The 18,044-nt window shown below is 42.2% G+C and overlaps 7 protein-coding genes across 9 annotated transcripts; 4 read left to right on the top strand and 3 right to left on the bottom strand.

Annotated features, from left to right (window-relative positions):
- The first annotated feature begins 916 nt into the window (after positions 1–916).
- Positions 917–1,772, top strand: LOC132257972 (uncharacterized). The gene is made up of 2 exons (XM_059755054.1): positions 917–1,454; positions 1,505–1,772. The coding sequence occupies exons 1-2, from the start codon at positions 917–919 to the stop codon at positions 1,768–1,770; spliced, it is 804 nt and encodes a 267-aa protein (XP_059611037.1). The 3' UTR covers positions 1,771–1,772.
- Positions 1,773–1,887: 115 nt separating this feature from the next.
- On the bottom strand, positions 1,888–7,664 carry LOC132257466 (acyl-CoA Delta-9 desaturase). The gene is made up of 6 exons (XM_059754376.1): positions 7,468–7,664; positions 4,597–4,757; positions 4,061–4,220; positions 2,658–2,994; positions 2,406–2,591; positions 1,888–2,343 (listed from the first exon to the last, which is right to left on the bottom strand). The coding sequence occupies exons 2-6, from the start codon at positions 4,708–4,710 to the stop codon at positions 1,950–1,952; spliced, it is 1,191 nt and encodes a 396-aa protein (XP_059610359.1). The 5' UTR covers positions 4,711–4,757; positions 7,468–7,664; the 3' UTR covers positions 1,888–1,949.
- Positions 7,665–8,660: 996 nt separating this feature from the next.
- Positions 8,661–11,351, top strand: LOC132257789 (TBC1 domain family member 5). Its single transcript, XM_059754821.1, has 6 exons — positions 8,661–8,914; positions 8,980–9,516; positions 9,576–9,626; positions 9,689–9,785; positions 9,842–10,660; positions 10,723–11,351. The coding sequence occupies exons 1-6, from the start codon at positions 8,841–8,843 to the stop codon at positions 11,221–11,223; spliced, it is 2,079 nt and encodes a 692-aa protein (XP_059610804.1). The 5' UTR covers positions 8,661–8,840; the 3' UTR covers positions 11,224–11,351.
- A 75-nt stretch (positions 11,352–11,426) lies between these two features.
- Positions 11,427–13,034, top strand: LOC132257791 (protein arginine methyltransferase NDUFAF7 homolog, mitochondrial). The gene is made up of 3 exons (XM_059754823.1): positions 11,427–11,534; positions 11,625–12,765; positions 12,826–13,034. Coding segments are annotated over exons 1-3 (1,311 nt in total). The 5' UTR covers positions 11,427–11,532; the 3' UTR covers positions 12,994–13,034.
- On the bottom strand, positions 13,008–15,139 carry LOC132257790 (GRIP and coiled-coil domain-containing protein 1). The gene is made up of 3 exons (XM_059754822.1): positions 15,017–15,139; positions 13,290–14,961; positions 13,008–13,228 (listed from the first exon to the last, which is right to left on the bottom strand). The coding sequence occupies exons 1-3, from the start codon at positions 15,096–15,098 to the stop codon at positions 13,045–13,047; spliced, it is 1,938 nt and encodes a 645-aa protein (XP_059610805.1). The 5' UTR covers positions 15,099–15,139; the 3' UTR covers positions 13,008–13,044.
- Positions 15,140–15,199: 60 nt separating this feature from the next.
- On the top strand, positions 15,200–16,408 carry LOC132257454 (diphthamide biosynthesis protein 3). 2 transcript variants are annotated; one of them, XM_059754357.1, is made up of 4 exons: positions 15,200–15,380; positions 15,441–15,515; positions 15,572–15,663; positions 16,390–16,408. In XM_059754357.1, exons 1-3 carry the CDS (start codon positions 15,273–15,275, stop codon positions 15,644–15,646), a joined length of 258 nt encoding a protein of 85 aa, XP_059610340.1. In that variant the 5' UTR covers positions 15,200–15,272; the 3' UTR covers positions 15,647–15,663; positions 16,390–16,408. The 2 variants fall into 2 exon arrangements, with proteins under 2 accessions (XP_059610340.1, XP_059610339.1); XM_059754356.1 differs by lacking the exon at positions 16,390–16,408 and having other exon boundaries at positions 15,572–15,716.
- On the bottom strand, positions 15,834–18,032 carry LOC132257453 (arfaptin-2). Of its 2 annotated transcripts, XM_059754354.1 has the most exons (5): positions 17,873–18,032; positions 17,066–17,731; positions 16,358–16,520; positions 16,186–16,293; positions 15,834–16,122 (listed from the first exon to the last, which is right to left on the bottom strand). In XM_059754354.1, exons 2-5 carry the CDS (start codon positions 17,695–17,697, stop codon positions 16,084–16,086), a joined length of 942 nt encoding a protein of 313 aa, XP_059610337.1. In that variant the 5' UTR covers positions 17,698–17,731; positions 17,873–18,032; the 3' UTR covers positions 15,834–16,083. The 2 variants fall into 2 exon arrangements, with proteins under 2 accessions (XP_059610337.1, XP_059610338.1); XM_059754355.1 differs by lacking the exon at positions 17,873–18,032 and having other exon boundaries at positions 17,066–17,837.
- Positions 18,033–18,044: the final 12 nt, after the last annotated feature.

Below are 18,044 nucleotides of genomic sequence, written 5' to 3'. Positions count from 1 at the left end.
TCAAAGATAATTGAAATGTTTTGGGTATTACAAAACGCAATTTGCAAACTTTATGAACCACAAATGATAGATAAATTGAATAATGACATGGTTTTATTCTCTTTTTTCAATTTGTGCATTACATTGTAATTAATGTGGAAGTGTGTCAATTTCTATTTGCAAATCAATTAAAATTTGCGGATTGGTAAAATTATTCCAATGTGAAAATCACGTTCGGTGCATAAAACGACCAGCAATTTGATGCTATATAGCGATAATGCAACTGTATCCTAGTCCATAAACCTATATATAATGTGAGGCTCGCGTTGATGACGGAGAAAATTATATCTGTTTAATAAGACTAAGCGCAGAGACACGGCAAACTTGTGTCATTCTCCGATTGTTGATCAATCTTGTTGTATATCTCATCATTTGACGTTGATACAATTTTGCATCCAGGTGAACAGTTGTCTTTTACGGTTAATTGAAGCACATCTGCCGCGATCAAGTGCACTGAATACCGTTGATGTTATGATTTCATAATTCCTTTTTCAAACGGTCCCCGCAATGAGGGGTTTTCTGCGATGTCTTGTCCCCGCAGTAAGTCAATGGTGCGTCTTTGGCGTCTCTGGTGATCTTGGAAGGAGAAACAGGAGAAAATTGTGCTAAAGATCTGAGCAATGCAAAAAGCGGAAGACATACACAACACCTATAATAGTTCACATTCCACGCGTGCGACTATATCATTGAATGGATGTGTGACGCTAGAAGAGTCTCTCAGATGAGATGTGATCATTCAGAACATAAGCCAACTTTAGTCGTACATCGACATCAAGCACGATCGCATTCTGACCAAACTGCTCTCGTGATATAGTCGCGATCGTGGAGTTGATTTGCAATAGTGAACAATAGTGATTGTAAACTTTAGCTTACCAAAATGATCGTTAAAATGATGATCTTCATTTGGCTGGTGTACATGGTGTCCCCATCTGTGTGCCGTGGTTTGCGATCACCGCCAAAACATTCCCCCGAAATCTCAGCCCACCCAAATAGCAAATTTTATGCGAAAAACGAAAGTTCAATCACATACATACGGGCGTCAATTCCAATGAAGATCTTCCGCTGCATGAAGAAGTTCAATATCGCGAAGTGCATGAAGCTCTTCCTGCTGCAGAGAATGGAGAGGAATTGGCCGAAAAACTTGGGAAGCACTGGCAACATCACTGATGACTTCCTCGATCACATTCTCACGCGGGACACGGACGAGAGGCCCGACTTTGACGACAGTTATACAAATTTACCCGATAGAGACATCGATGCGCGCCTCGTAAAGAGCATTGAGCAGTATTTTGCCAATCGCGAAATTAAGCTGCACTTCATACCTGGAATGGTGGTGAAGGTGCGGCCGAGCAAGGAAAATCAACTGGAATTGACACTGAAGAAAGGTACATTAAGACAAGGAGTGCATTTCGATGGTTTTCGTGCTCTGAATATTATTTGCAAATTCTTTTCCATGCCTCCAAAGCGGACACATTCGTCAATGCAAATTCCACTGTTGGACGCAAGAAGCGACCACTGGAGTATATTCTGAACGTGGGCCTACCTGCCATGCTGATGCCGATGATCCTAATGGGCTCAGTGCTGCCCATGGCATTGCCAGCCTTTAAGATGGCTGCACTAATTAGCGGGGCCATCAACAAAGGTGCTCTGCTGGCGGCAATTATGTACATGGCGAAGAATTATGCGGAGCACCAGAAAACACAGACGCTCTACATGAGCAACATTCAGTAGCCCGCAACCAGCAAATGAGATGTAAAAGTTCTTTAATACATTAAAATCAAATGACTCTACAATGCTAGAAAATACTTGTATTGGTCCTTAAGTCTAGTGATTAAAAACACCTTGAAACAAAATAGAAAAGCAGTACATTATCTAATTGTTATTATATAAATTAAATTACACCACTTTATTTAATCTTGCTTGTTGTAGATTTTGGCAAATTTCTTGTCATCCTCTTGCATATCATTGTCGTCCCACCCCCACACCGCGTTCTGGTCGTGAAAGTGATCATGATCGCTCATCAGCATCTGTCGCAGCTCCTCTTCGCGCTTGTTGCGACTGACCTCGTGCGATCCGTCACCCGTTCGCAGGATCCTCTTCTTGATCATGTCTTCAGAGACTGTCTTCAAATCATAAGCGAGACCGAATAGGGCGAAGAAATCAATGAAAGCTGAAGTGAGATTCGTTGTATAATTTCCATATTCCGATGTCTTGTAGTCCCAGGGAAAAACGTGATGATAATTGTGCCAACCCTCTCCGTAGGCGTAAATCACAACGAACATATTGTTGGCGGGTGAAATATTTCTGCAATGGCAATTGGATCATGATTAGAGTACTATCAATGTGAATGATAAACTACAACTCACTTATCATAGGGCTTCATTCCCCACAAATGAGCTGCCGAATTCACGAGCCACGTTCCATGGAGTGACAATACGTATCTCATCACGGACACGATGTACCAACTATTAGAGAATGTCTCTCCGAGAAGATAGTACGGAATTAGAGCAGGAATGATGAAGCAAAATATCGGCATGAGAATCCCGTAATACCTGCGAGGGAGAAATCATTTCATAAATCATAAATCTGTGATCGCTTGACCCACTGCAGCAACTCACTTCTTCTGGAACATGACCACTGGATCGGCCTCGAGATCGCTCATGTCTACCAGAACACCCTTCGTCTTCACGTCAGGGTGCTTCTTGATCATCAGCCAGCCCATGTGGGAGAAGAAGAAGCCGCGGCGCGAATTGTGGGGATCGGCATTGGTATCAACGAATTTGTGGTGCACTCGGTGATCGCGCACCCACTCGAAGATGTGATTCTGGAAGGCGAGCGACTGGAAGACCATCAAAAGGATTTTGAGCGGCAGCCTGGCCTTATAAGATTTGTGAGCCCAGAGACGATGAGCACCAGCTGTAATTCCCATTCCTCCACAAAATCCGAGAATAAGTGCTGCAATGAGACAAATCGATGAAATTGGCTTAATTCTAATTTTCAGCTGATTGACGGGAAGTGTGTTGAATTTATTGAACATTATCGATTCCATTGAGAATACATATTGATGGATTTTAAGAGGGGAAAACGATCAGAAGCACATATTGAAGATAAATTACGCCCTGACCGGCGTCATGATCTGAATTTTGAATAGAAATATTTCATAATAACTCATTTGCTGAATTACAATTGAACGCTCCGTTGCTGAGATCCACGTTTCTCTCATATTAGCATATGCCATCCATCTCTATGCGACATGAATCCCCATTCAATCGTCTTTTTGGGTGTAAAACTCAATACTTTCCTAATCATCTCAGGTTCACGTCCAAGGTCCAAAGTCTCACCATCATTCAGAATGTGTTCTAATTGACGTCACAGCTACCACTTCTTGCGAACCGCGCCGAAGGAGTGGTCCGTGGCGTGCCACTTTGATCAAAGACCTCTTTATGTGATATCCCACCACCGGAAGATCGTGCGAAAACACGTGTTTTCAGCATCCCATTTCTAACCAAATTAATACGACGTGATAGGAAATATTTACAAGCTCATTCCATGCCTTTTCAGTGTTGCCAACTTCGTCAATGGGCATGAATTTGGCGAGTCTCCCACACAGAAACCTATCGTGACGATCATGATCAACTAATGAGGATATTAGTATGCCTTCGAAAGCAATTATAATTGCCGGATTTATTCCCAAATGTCTTTGCACACTGTTTAAATCCATAGAATATTCCTCAACTTGCACGTACACCCTTTAGTGATATGATGATCTTCGAAAGATTCTCTAATTGACCCACTTCCACACCAATTTTCCGCGATAGTGTTGCGAATGGGCGATTTTACAGCCTCATAAAAAGAACATATTGACAAATGCAATTGCTATTTTCAATAGCAATAAGTGAAATATTCAAAGACATTAGCAATTCACTTCTTATTGTTTGGGGTGAAAGTGTCTATCTATCACTGCTGGAATCGATCATAAAATTATCTTCACACATTTCTATCCATTCTGATGTGTACTCACCTATGCCAAATGTTAAGTATCTCGCCGAAGTTAATTGCAAATACACGCCATACAGTGCCGCCAAGTGCAAGTATAAGAAGATCATTATATTTCTCCAAACAAATTGTATTTTGTACGGCTTCTCCTTCACCTTTGGTGATGTCCCTGCCTCTTCGGTGGCCTGAAATAAAATTTCACCCGCTTTTACCTCTGGTCATCAATGCTGTAAAGTACAGGGTGTGCCACAAAAAGTACTGCTAAACAAACTCCTTAACAATTGTTTGATAAAATGCCGAATCACATAAATCGTGGGATTTACCGAATAAAATATTTGTCATTTAAAGAGAGAAATTTGTCCCAAGCAGCAGACTTCAAAATTCTGCCCATCATCATAAGTGAGATTTAACCGCAAGTGTAAGTTTTACCTTAAATTTAAGGAAAACCACTGTCTCGTCACACTTGTGTTAAAAATTTCCAAGATTACAATCTTAGATAAGAGAAACCTGAGTATGAGAAATTTCGAAAATTGTGGCTTACCCTGTAAATTGAGATCTCACCTGAATTGTCGGCGTTTTGATTTGCGAGTCATCTGTGGCTTGAGATGCACTTTTCTCCGGCTCGAGTGTGCCCTCCGCCAAGAGGAGTGTGTTCCCAAACAGATTTGGTGGCATGATTCTTCAGTGTGGTGCGTGCTTCTTGCAGAAATTCGCTTGTTCGCCTGCAATAAATTGATGATAAGACGATAAATAAATGGCCAATTTTTTCACTGCACATCATTTTTCTGGTGGCTGTTTCGCGGTGAAATCGCATCCGGTTTCCAATAAATTGCCCTGCCCTTGGAATGAGCATCTCTCGAGAATAGAAGTGAAATTGCTCATCTCACCCAAAATTATTATCTCCTTGACATCTCGCAACTTACACTCTCATCGAAATTCTCACCGGTGAAAATTACTACGTGCCACTGCGTGAGAATATGCCTTGAAACCTAAAGAGGGTCGGAAATATCTCAACTCGCTCTTTCCCAAAGTATATCCCGCAATCTGACAGATGGACCAGACATATCAACAGGTAGCATTTGGAGACCTGTTTGTAGATTTTCCCAAGAAATTGTGTGCGCAAGTCAAAATGCACGGGAAATTTTCCTATTGTGAATTTATAAAGTATCTAATTGCTATGTCAATATTTATAATAACATTTTCTGATGAAATGGTCATCATTCTGTCTTGGTAAATCACATTACTAATCAAATAAAAGAAGCAAATGATCGTGAAATTTGCTCAAGGTTAAGGTTCATTTTCATACAATACACGTGCAAATTCGTTGAAGGTATGTATGCGTTATGTACTCAATGCTTAATAAGCTTCACCGGTACATATTTTCGGAGAAAGTGACAATGATGAACTATATTGTCGATTCAGATGATTGGAGATAAATCTTCAATCTACATAAAATTTATCAAAATTTGCAATTCTGTTTGCTTTTCTTTCTACAGAAATTGCCTGACTTGAATGCTTTCCATTTCTGCCCTGCCCTTAACCTCTAGCCAATAAATTTGCATATGCAATTAGTGATCAAACACAATTTTTGTAGGAATTAGGGAGTCTTTTTTTGTATACATAATAACCTACCAAGCTCATTAGGTCATATTTAAATTTTAGTGGTTTTGCAGGTTTTATATAAAAATAAAACAGTTCAATAACGAAAAAGGGTCATATGACATGTTATTTTCAATAGTCAAAGTTAAGCACAAATCTAAATTTTGTATTTTACATAAGCTCTACTAAATATCGGTGTACGTGGTCATAACCACATGATTTTTGAGTTAAGTCTACCGTTCCATTCCTGTCTCAAAATTATAGTTGATTTGATGTGACAAGTCTATCTTCCGATATATTGCATGACGCATGCTAATTTGTATCGCACAGCAATTTCCGATAATTCATCAATTTCTTCAACTATTCGAATCGATCTTCCCTGTACCATTTTAGTCATAAATTGCTCACTTGCGACAAACAAGCCGCATGCAAATTCATAATGGGCGTATGTACAAAAAGAGGTTTGTTTTAAAATTTCAAGTGCACATGAGAGTTTCTTTTACGCAACGAAATCATAGCTGGAGGTTATTTGATACAGAAACTCGATTTTGATGAATTGAATTTGGTGACCAGCTCAGAAGAGGTGATCATGAGATTAATAAGCTCGATGCTCAGCAATATTTCAATAAGAGCACAATGCATTGAAGGTTTGTCCTAAATTTCCCCATCCATCGATTTTACGAAGCCAGTGTGCTTGAGTGCTGTCGAAAGTGAAACAGCCACATTAAAGAAATTATCCACTGTGCATGCAACTCATTGCCAATGTCAAGTTGCATTTCATATATTGTTACGACGAACTCTCGGCGTGGTGAAATTATTATGTGCATTCTTGCTGTGACCCTAAAAGAGAGAGTTCTCTCATTGTCGAAGAATACTTAAGCTTGATGGAAGTAATTGCACTCTTCTCAGTTGAAGTTCATGAATAATTGATAAATGTCTCACACTTGATTTATCACCTACAGAAATATGCGATTTCTCAACGGGAATCCGAAAATAATCTCGCACTATTTCTTCACACTAAATATGAATTGTTTGGAGAAAAAGGAAAAACAAATCTGTGGTTTGGTAAATATTTACAGTGTCAAAAGTCTCAAGTTAGAAGAGATTTAAATGTGTCTCAATAAATGCAACATTTCACGTGGACAAAGTTAAAAAGTAAAATACGCTTGATTAGATGAATATATAAGGTGAGAAACTATGTCATTTGACCATAGAGACACGATCTTGTGAAATTTAATAATTCGTCAAGGTAAATTTTTTAATATCGTACATTTTATTTAATTCACTTTTGCCAAAATCACTCCATAATCTGATTTGGCAACAGGTAACGGAAGGAAATCTTGAGTGAGTGCAAAAAATGCACAAGAACTAAAATGCAACGCATTTAATTGAATAGTTCCATAGAATTTGCAGTGACAATAGTGATTTCTGACCTATTCAGGGCAAAATCTAATACAATAAAGATTTAAATTTGAACAATTGGCAAATGAATTGGACTTGTAAATTACACCTTCTAGCACTTTGATCCAGAATAGTATAAATTAGTGCTAATTCTCTCTACCACCAAGAAGTCATTGTCACATTGAACATTCTCTAATTGCAATGCCAATGCCAAAAAATCACTTACAATGCGCATTAAATTAAATTTGGATATTCAATAATCAAGACATTTTGGCAACCACTTCGGGAGAAAGAGGAAAAACGGTCAAAAGATCAACTCTTCCGAACTATATGCGCACAATTGTATTCAACATTGCAAAATATTCATTCCGACGATAACACAAAAAATGCAATTCATGAAAAAGTTATTATTCACAAAAAATCACTTTTCACCTTTCTAGAGCACTGAGGAAGAGCCAAGTGGACGAAGCTTTGTCACAGCGGAAAATCACAATCGGAATGGTAACTATTAAGATTTTGTGTCACGTCTGCTGATTTGAGTGTCTCCAGCTATACTTCAAGACGGAATGAGCGCTTAAGCGGGGGAACAATGCTTCTTATAAACACCACTCGCAAAGGGGGAGACCAGCGGGCAATTTTGGCGAAGTGCGACGTTTATTCCACACGTAAGCTCCTTCCTCTTCTCAATGCATGTATTCTGCTCATTAATCGACGCGGAATAATTTGTGGCAAATATTATTGGACACGAGCCTCTTCAGATCACCGTTTAATGGTCATGATGTGATCTCTCTTTTTAATGGCACATCCTTATTTCACGGAAGACATAGAGTATCCCATCGTGGAGGTCCTAGAAAAACAAATATTGAAACATATTTACTTACTGCTATTGAGAAATCAAAAATTTATTTAAATAAAAATTATTGATATGTAACGGTACTAATAAATGTAAGTTTTTGATATCTAAAATAAAAAACAATATATTTTAATATTTTTAAAAGTAATTTACAACAAATAAAAAGTAGAATTTTTGAAAAGTTTTATATTTTAAGTAGCTCTGTTTTAAGTAATGTCTCTCATTCTATTTTTGTTTGTTAAAAATTAAAAGTATTTGGATTGTAAGTAAGTAATTTCATGTATGTAAATTTTATTCTTATGCAGAGAGAATTATGAATATACCAACATTCAATTCACTTTTACCACTTTTGTGACAAACAAACATTTTACCGATAGATGATAAATCAATTTTCTACATACATACATACATATAATGGAAATTCCTGACCTTAGACAGTCTTTATTTTTGTCTATTCTACATATTATCAAGCTTTGCATATCCGAACGATTAGAAACAATTGTGATCTTCTGAACTTTGCCTGTTAAGTTCTTCTAATGTACTCGAATATATTTCCATAGGAATACAATTAGATGTGCTTTCCTTAAGGAATTTTCCAAAAGTGTCAGCAGAAACTGATAGCAGATGCAAAATTGCACATTTTTTGCGTTTTCAATTTTTCGCAACGCAAAAATTTCTGCAATGCGTTACAAAAATTACCGCTTGACAGATTTCAAATTGAAAGTTACTCGTGCTCGCCGGTAGAGACGCTGCCGCTTTCCCGATGCTACCTATCAGTGACATATCGGTGTTTGTGTTGTGCATTTTGCAAATTTTGCAATTATAAAATCACTGGATATCCGGTAAAATATATGCTTTGTGCTGTGTTCATCTCACTGACTGTTGTCCTGAGCATCAAATCTTAATGAGAAGCGCACTTGCTTGAGACGTTACGCGGAGGAACTCGGGGAGAATGCACGCCCATCGAGGCGCCAGCCTTGCCAAGGAGGCGGCCGCCGAGGAGTTATCATCGGTCGAAAAATACGAGTAAAAGAAATGGTAATCGATATTTTCGCACACATTGCTGATGCTGTGACTATTTTGTATTGCAGATTAGAGTGGATTGAACTTTGCACGGATCTCTCGCAGTGTGAGCACTTGCTGAAGCTCCGCGAGAGAGCGATCGAGGGTGACTTGAAGGTCTCCAAGTTCCGGAGTATTTGCTGGGCTCTGCTGCTGCGAGCCTTCCAATATGATCCGGTCAATTGGCTGTTGCAGAGAAGGGAGGCGCGTTTGGCGTACCGCGAGCTGAAGACACAGTTCAACCATAATCCCTACCAAGGGAATCTCTCGAGCAATGATGACCCACTTTCGCAATCCAACGAGAGCGTGTGGAATCAGCACTTCTGCGATCAGGAGTTGAGCAAGCTCATTCGACAGGATGTCCAGCGAACCTTTCCGGGGATTGACTTCTTCAGGAAGGCCTCGATCCAGGAAATAATGACAAACATTCTCTTCTGCTATGCTCGAAGCAATCCTCTCATTTGCTACCGTCAAGGAATGCATGAACTCCTCGCGCCGCTGATCTTTATTATTCACAGTGATCATCGCGTGTTGTCTCATGTGCAGGATCTCGTCAAGAGTGTTAAGTAAGAGAAGATGAACTTTTCTTGAGAGGGTGGAATGATTTATTGTTTGTAATTTTCAGTCACACTCTAGAGGAGCTTTTGGATCCAGAGTTCCTTGAAGAAGACAGCTAGTAAGTTAAAGAGATTACTGTGATATTTCATTCTCTCAATGTTCTTTCCTTATTATTTTTAGTGCTCTCTTTGTAAAGCTTATGGAGAAGATGGAAAAATATTACAAAATCAGTGGAATTGTTCCAGATCCTTCAGGACATTTGCCTTCCGTCTCCAGCGTAAGTGTGCAACTATAAAGGAGTTATTCCAACATAACCAGAATACTTTTTTACAGACCTCATCAAGAGCATCCAAAGATAATGCCGTTGGCGAAATTGAGAAATACGTAAAGTCCCTCCAAAATAACATTCTCGCTCGGCATGATATTCAACTACAGGATCACATGGCTAAGCTAGATGTGCCTCTCTCAATTCTGGCCATTCGATGGTTCCGCGTTCTCTACGGCCGTGAGTTCTCCTTTATGGACATTCTCATCCTCTGGGATGCGATTTTTGCCTCTGGAAGTGATCTCGAGCTTATTCCCTATGTCGCTGCAACAATCCTCATAAGTGTCCGAGATGTTGTTCTTACGGCGGACTATTCCACAGTCATCAACACACTGATGAAGTATCCGAATCCTGTAGATATCAGCCTCATCGTCAAATACTCTCTCCACATGATGCGGCCAGAGAAGTACTTAAGACCCAGTGGAGTATTCGTCTACGTTCCTCCGCGGTACATCAAGCAGATCTCTCTGGACTCGCCGCGATCGATGACTCTGCCGAAGAACAACGCCCTGTTCGCTTCACGTCCTCGCAGAGAGAGTGAGAGACAGAGGACGTCCTCCTTGTCGAGGATTCACACCTCGCACTACCTGCAGAACTTGGCTGTTATGAATGTGATGACTGACACGAATCTGGACTACCACGACAGCGAAGTGGTGGAGGGATACTTGGTGAACGATCCGACTGTCATGCGACTGGAACTCCTGCATGCATACAGTATTATGAACATAACAAAGTCAAAACTGCTGCGATATCTCACGGTTCTGAAGCAACATGCGCCCGGACATGGAGCTCATGAGTACTACCGGGTCATGGATGGTATTGAGGAGGTGAGTCAACAATTTCTTCATGCTTTTATTCCCTCGGACATTGAGAATCTTTCAACTTCCAGCTCTGTGATCTTCTGGCATCGCGACATTCTGCTTCCACGAGTGTTCGCCAGCCTCCTGTGGAGCCGGCCCTTGAAGCCAATGAGACTGGACATGGGAGACCATTGGATGCTCCTCATCCGCCCAACACTCTGCCTCTGGCACGTCGCCGGAAGCCCAAAATGCCGGAGAGAAGCGACTCAGCACGGAATCTCAGGAGAACTGACATTGATCACTCATTCGAGGTGGTGCCAGTGGAAGAGCCCTTGACTTACCGTGGTGATCAATCACACTGGACAACAGACAGTGACGGGGAAGTCACTTCTGGCAGTTATGAGAAGCCCAACACAATCCTGTCGCGAAAGATGGCCAAGATCATCGGAGATCGGAAGTCTTTGGAGATGAAGATTATGCAGAGACATGGGGGAGCTTCTGGCAGCAACGATCGCACTGAGGATCAAGTGATTGCACAGAAAATCGTTCCACATCCTGAGAAGATGAAGTATCCTTCGAGTGAACAATGAATTTTCCTTTTGTCGAATGTTTTATGTGATACCGACAGCTTCAAATTTTGAAGAGATTTTTTTTACATGATCTAAGAATGAATGTATTAACACATTTACATAATCACAAAATAAAGATTATATCTGAGAGTTCAAAAATTTCGGTGTTTTTCTGCGATTACAAGAGCTGTGAGAATTTAAAGGGCAAAGTCAGATGTCAAGCGAAATTGTAAACAAAAGGGTGAATAACCGCAAGGACGTTTTATTTTCGCATTTACTGCACGAAGAAGGTCTTGACAGTGATATAAAAAGAGCGAAGAGTGATAAGTAATGTGCGTAAAATCAGAAATCAGTGGAGGAATAATGATAAATCGTACTTTCTACTTGAAATAATCATTTATGTTCTTTCTTTGACTTTTTAGGTTATCTCCTGGAAGAATATTCACCAAAAGCCGATCAATCTCTCTTATCGCCAGGGCATTCTGCTATAAGCCCATCAAGAGACCTCAGTACAAAGATTCGCCCCAGAAGAAGCCTCAGAGGGAGTTCCCAAAGCTGGATGTGCCTCTGGCTAAGACGATAGCAGCTCGGATTAAAGCCACAGGGCCAATAACAGTGGCCAGCTACATGAAGGAGATCCTCACGAACCCCAGTGGAGGCTACTACATGACCAAGGATGTCTTTGGGCGGGAAGGAGACTTCATAACATCTCCGGAAGTGGGCCAGATCTTCGGAGAATTGGTGGCTGTTTGGATATATACAGAGTGGCAAAAGACTGGCTCGCCGAAGCCTTTTCAGCTTGTCGAACTGGGACCGGGCAGAGGAACTCTGATGCAAGACGTTCTCAGAGTGCTCACTCAGATGAATCTGTCTTCCTCAGACCTCTCGGTGCATCTGGTGGAGATCAGTCCCTACATGTGCCAAGCACAGGCCAATAGACTCTGCGTCAGTCACGATGAAGTCACTGATCCAGAGTCCAAATACCACTATGCTGGAGAGATGGTCTCCGGAGTGAAGGTTTTCTGGTACAGGAGCATTGAAGACGTTCCTAGAAATTTCTCCATCATCTTTGCTCATGAATTCTTCGATGCTCTGCCTGTACACAAGCTGGAGCGGAAAGACAATATCTGGCGAGAAGTTCTGGTGGATGTGAATGGCGAGAAGGAAGACGCTTTCAAGTTTGTCATGTCCAGAGGAGAGACGCCTGCTTCGAAACTTTACTCTCAACTGTCTTCTGAATTTGAAGACGCCAGAGATCACGTAGAATTTTCTCTGGACAGCTTCAGCACTATCGATCACTTAGCGGAGCGATTGGAGGAAGACGGAGGATTCAGCTTGATAATGGATTATGGGCATCTTGGGGATAAGACAGATACTTTCAGGGCATTTAAGCATCATCAACTGCACAATCCATTGGAAGATCCTGGACAGGCTGATCTCACTGCGGACGTGGACTTCAAGCAACTGAAATTCGCAGCGGAAAAGACCCAGAAAGTCCTCACTTTCGGCCCAGTAACTCAAGCTGACTTCCTCCAGAGACTGGGAGGAGACGTTAGATTACAGGTAAAGTGAAAAGAGTTCCATTTTTCTGTGAAGTTATTAAAAAATTAACTCGCACTGCAGGTCCTTCTGGAGAACGCCAAGCCTGACCAGAAAAGAGACTTGGAAACAGGATTCGATCTTCTGACTCACCCAGACAAAATGGGACATCGATTTAAGTTTTTCGCCATGTTTCCCATGGTTATGCGAATAATTCTGGAAAAACTTCCCGTGTCTGGATTTAGTAAATGAAAAATTTGTTTCCATTGAACAATAAATAATACTTTAATAGCGACCAATGATTTACAATTTCTTGGTAAAATAGTTGTTGATGGACTTCATTTCGATTGGACTGAACTTCAGCACTGCCCCGATGGCATTTAACATGTGCCTCTTCCTCACATTGTCATTCGTGGCCAGGAAACTCAGAGTCACGTTCTTCAGATACTCCAAGTTGGCGCCCTCTCGGGACTTGCATCGCTCAAGTCTGGGAAGGTGAAAAACATTAACGATGCACTTGTCGTTGAGAAGATACGGAATCAACTCACCTATCAACATTCTCCTCGAGCTGACTGATCTTATCATGCAGCTCCTCCTGCGTCGACACCTTATCCTGCAACGCCTGTCGCAAAGAACTCTCTGCGGAATGTTTAGCCTTTCTCAATGCTGAAATTTCAACGTCCTTCCGAGCCAACTCGTGGACATAATGCAACATGTGATACTCCTCGACGTTCGATCCTCCAGGTGTTGTCAGCACAGTTCCCTGGGGCTTCTGCTCGCTGGATCCCTGACTGCTTGTCTCTGCAGAATCCTCTCCAGGCGGCATGAAGATGTTAAAGGACGTCCGCAGAGCTCTGATTTCGTTCTCCTTCTCCTCCAGAAGCACCAGAGAGCGATCACGCTGCTTCTGCAGATGTTGCTCCAGCTCAGCAATGCGAGAGCGGTAGTCCGCCTCGAGAGCAGCAGTGGCTTCCCTCCATTTCCCCTTCTGCGCTCTGATCTCTCCCGCGTGATCCGTCGCCTTGGCCTTCAGTTCCATCTCCTGTTCGTCAATGTTGCGATTGAGCACTTTCACTTTCTCTTGGAGTGTGTGGATGTGAGACTTGTGCACTTCCACGCTCTTCTTCAGATCCAAGTTGTCCATCTGACAATTCTCCAGATCCCTGCGGAGCCTCACCTGCTCCTCCATACACACCCCGTGATCATTGGCTGAAGTGGCGAAGATCCGTGACACGTCGATGGGATTTGGGATTTTAGCGTTCTCAATCGTGAGGATCTTCTTCAGGCGCACTATTTCATCAACAATCTCATTCACATTCTTCGCGGGCATGGCCTGATCCTCTCTAACCAGAGCATTGGGATCTGGGTTGTCAAACTGAGCTATTCTCTCCTTCAGCTTGTGAATATTGTCCTGATCCTGCTGTCTGAGTCTGTCGTAGTTTCCCACAGTCTTCGAGAGCTCCGCTAGACGGGATTCCAGGCTCGCCACGCGCTCCTCATGCAGTGCCTCAAGCTTCTTAGTTCGCTCCTCAGCAACAAGAGCCCTCTTCTGTTCACTCTTGATCGCCACTGAGTGCTGCTGCTTCAGAAATGCAATTTCATTTTGCAGCTGTTGCAAAACCATCGCCGAACTCTCGTTTCCAATCACATTTTCGCTCTTCTCAAGTTTCTTGATTTTCTTCCTGGCCGCATCCAGCTCACTGTTGAGGTCTTTAATCGTTTTGTCACTGTAATTTGTAGTGGCGAACTGGTTCTTCAGGTCATTTATCTGCATCTCTAAGTTCTCCTTTAGATGCCTCTCGTCTGAGAGCAATTTCTGCAGTTCCCGGACCATCATCATGTTGTCATTCGTCTCCTTCTCGCGCTCATGTCGCTCCACAATCAACTTCGACTTCACTGTCTCCACATCAAAGTTGGATTGTGTGCTGGCCGCCTTCAACTTCTCTTGCATCTCTCTCAGAGTCACATCTTTCTGCTGGATTTCTTGTCGCAACAGCTTCTTGTCCGCCTGGAATGAAGCCTCCATGCGCGATTTCTCCGCCGAGAGAGTCGCCAGGGAGCTCATCAGTGTGGCTATCTGCATTTGTAGATTGTCCCCATCAGCAGTTGCACCATCAGGCTTGCCATTTTCATGCGTGGTGTCCTTCTTGCTGAGTGCTGACAGGCTCACTTCGAGGGCTTCCTTCTCCTTCAGCAGCCCCTTGTAAGCAGCCACTACATCTGTAAATCACAAAATTTCATGACAAAACTTTCCACTCGAGAAGAATTAGCTCACCTTTGAGACGAGTTTCATATCTAGTCAACTGTTCGCGCTGAGAGCCTATAACTTTCTCCAATTCCTTTGCATTTTGAGCCATTTTTTCCAGAAAACAGCCACAAATGCAGAAATATTATGACGGCACTGCACTTCTCTAATTTTCCGCAAGAGGACTCCAGACGCGTTTTCAGATCCGGAATTTTGACAGGCAGCATGTTTTGATTTGCGGCATGTTTGTGTTCTGCTCCGCTTTTATCGTTGAAAATCAGGGAAAATGAGTGTTTACCACGACGAAATAGAAATTGAGGACTTTGAATATGACGAAGCGGAGGGTGTCTACCACTATCCCTGTCCCTGTGGCGACAGATTCGAAATCTCCAAGGTATGCAATCGGTTGAGGTTAATTTGCTGTGATCTCATCATGGAATTTGTGCACTTCCAGGAAGAGCTGATAGCCGGAGAGGAAACTGCAACGTGTCCCAGTTGCTCACTCATCGTCAAAGTAATCTACGATCCCGTAAGTCGATCACGGAAATCGTTAAGTTCTAGTCACTAACGAGCACTTCCTTCCAGGACATGTTCAAAGCTGAGGAGGACGAAGTGATCCTGGATGAGAAGCTGAAGAATTTGTCATTGGAGAAGAACTGAATTACAGCCACTAGCTGGTATTTATTTGTATATATCTTTTATTACATTAATCAGTAAAATGTAAACACAATTATTATGAGTTTAGTATTTCCGACTATAGAAATAGAACGTTTATCTCAGATGAGTGAAAGTAAATTTGGGTGCTTCTTAACACATAAAGGCGGTAAAAAATGCTGACAATAGCTTAATTCGATAAATAAGTGAGATGTTTGGAGTGATTAAAAAAGACAGAAAAAAATTTGACTAGCTCAATTAAAAGAGAGTAAATCAATTCATGAGATGATTTCACGAGGAACGATCAGATTACTTGTTTGAAGCTTCCTTCACTAATATTTTACCATTGGGAGTTGACTTCTCTCGCTCACGAGGCCTTTTCTAGTCAGCACTCAAAGAAATGCAAGTCAACTGGGAATTCAAAACACATCCAATTGAGATTCTTACTGCTCCAACCATGATCCCTTCGAAGAGTTGGGACTCTGCAAGGAGCGAAAACGCTCGTTCAGTGTTATATCCTTGGCATTTTGACGTTCTCAACTCACCTTTATGTTGAACTGTCTCAACGTCCCTTCAAGTGCTTGTGCATTTCCGGAGAAATAAGCAGAAATAGCATTGTGTAACAAAACTAATTGCTTATGCATCACCTTGATCTGCAAAAGAAACCATTTAAATAAGTTATGCTTAATAGAAAGGTATGACAAGATGCATTCTTACCCTGTTCTCATCGAGAAATTGCATTTTAACAGCCACGTCAGAGCGCAATTTTTCATACTGCTCCTTGTGCTTCATGAAACTCCTCTGGGCATCCTCAGATCCTGGACTAGTCGCCTCTGGCTTCGAACTCTCCAAATCCGATCGATAGGCGTCATATTCAATTCTGCAAATGCAACAAGGAAAGGAGAAACATGAGAATTGCGTGTCCAATTATCACCGAAATCGTTTCCAGTAAATCATTCTAAATTCATTGCCTCCCATTTACAATTCGATTGTCTATTTTTAACACTGCGACATGGACCAGATGGGCCAATTGAACAAATTTCCGTCACATGTATTTTCGTTAAGGAGACTCCACATTAGCGGAAATTGTAAAATACATGGACTGTAGAGAATTGTGGTAATATAAAAAATAGATCGTTTTTTTTCTTCTATTTTCTCTGTCACTTCGCTTTCCCCTATTTGATGAAATATTGGATTCTAGGAAGCAATTATAACTGAAATGGTCACAATTATATGTCAATATGGAGGAAGCTTTATACAAAGCTCAGCCGAAAAATCGATTTAGCAATCCTTCAGCTACTAAAAGTTACGGAAAGGCTAATTGAAGTTAATTTGCAGGACATTCAAGCGCAATCAAAGCATTTTTTAACACATTTTTCATCTCGCCTCTTGCTAAATGAATAAGAAGCTAATTGGTGCGCTTACCGAGCTGTTTCGTACTGCTTTATCGTAATTAGCGTGTCTTCAATGGTCTTATTGCACAGCGTGTTCACAGACGAGATAAAAAAGTTGAGAGCACTTAGTAGAATTTCGCCGTTCTTTGTCAAGTTCCTCTGCGTCTCCGAGTTGTACAGGAACTCCTCCTGCAGCTCCGGACTCTTCTGTGCCAGATCAGAAAACGCCTCCGCGAGGGCGTGCTGCGTCTGCACGACGTGGTGGAAATGGGAGCTCATGGCCCGCGTGAGTCGCAGCACGGACAAGTATTTTCGTTGCGTATCGCGGAGCTGCTCAATCTGCGCCTCCAGCTCCGAGTCCACGGTTCTTGTGCTCTTGCCCAGCTTCTCCATCATGAGCTGCCGAGTGCACTTGTACGTTGATATGCTCCAGTTCCTGATCGTGTCGATCTTCGAAGCGCCATTCTTCATGATGTCACCGTTGGGACTGGTCGCGGGCGATGGGCTGGCGGGCGCCGAGGTGTTCCGGAGGGGCAGACTGTTTGGGTGGCTGGGACGAAAGCCCCTGGGCTCGGTGCCCGTGTGAATGGCGCTGTTGCTCTCGTTCATGGACGGCGTGTCTTTCAGCATCTCGTGAATACTCCGCTCTGAGTGGCTGGCCATGGTGTCCTGAAGCGTCGCCAAGTGTCTACAGTGCCTGCAAGCAGTGGACAAAGGCGCCAATTAGCCCAGGAAGTTCACTTCCGGACCCAAACAAAACGCCTTTTCCCAGCAAAAAATCGATCGGGAAATGTCAAAGGCTTAGGGCACTTTTTCCAGCACTCAAATTGCCCTTTACCGTGTCAAGATTTGCTCACTAGTAGCTCAACTCCTGTATGTCCCTGTCTAATTCACAAATAACGTAGATTCTCGCGCGAAATCATCTTATTTTTTAAGAAAATTGAGGAAAACCAGACGCCGTCTCACTTTGACACTCTGCCCGACTTCGAACTTCCCCTCCATTCGTCTCG

Source organism: Phlebotomus argentipes, unplaced genomic scaffold, assembly GCF_947086385.1.
Source record: "Phlebotomus argentipes unplaced genomic scaffold, Phlebotomus argentipes genome assembly scaffold_4, whole genome shotgun sequence".
Taxonomy (NCBI): domain Eukaryota; kingdom Metazoa; phylum Arthropoda; class Insecta; order Diptera; family Psychodidae; genus Phlebotomus; species Phlebotomus argentipes.
Note: the sequence above shows the minus strand (reverse complement) of the source record. Positions and strands in the feature narration are given on the sequence as shown.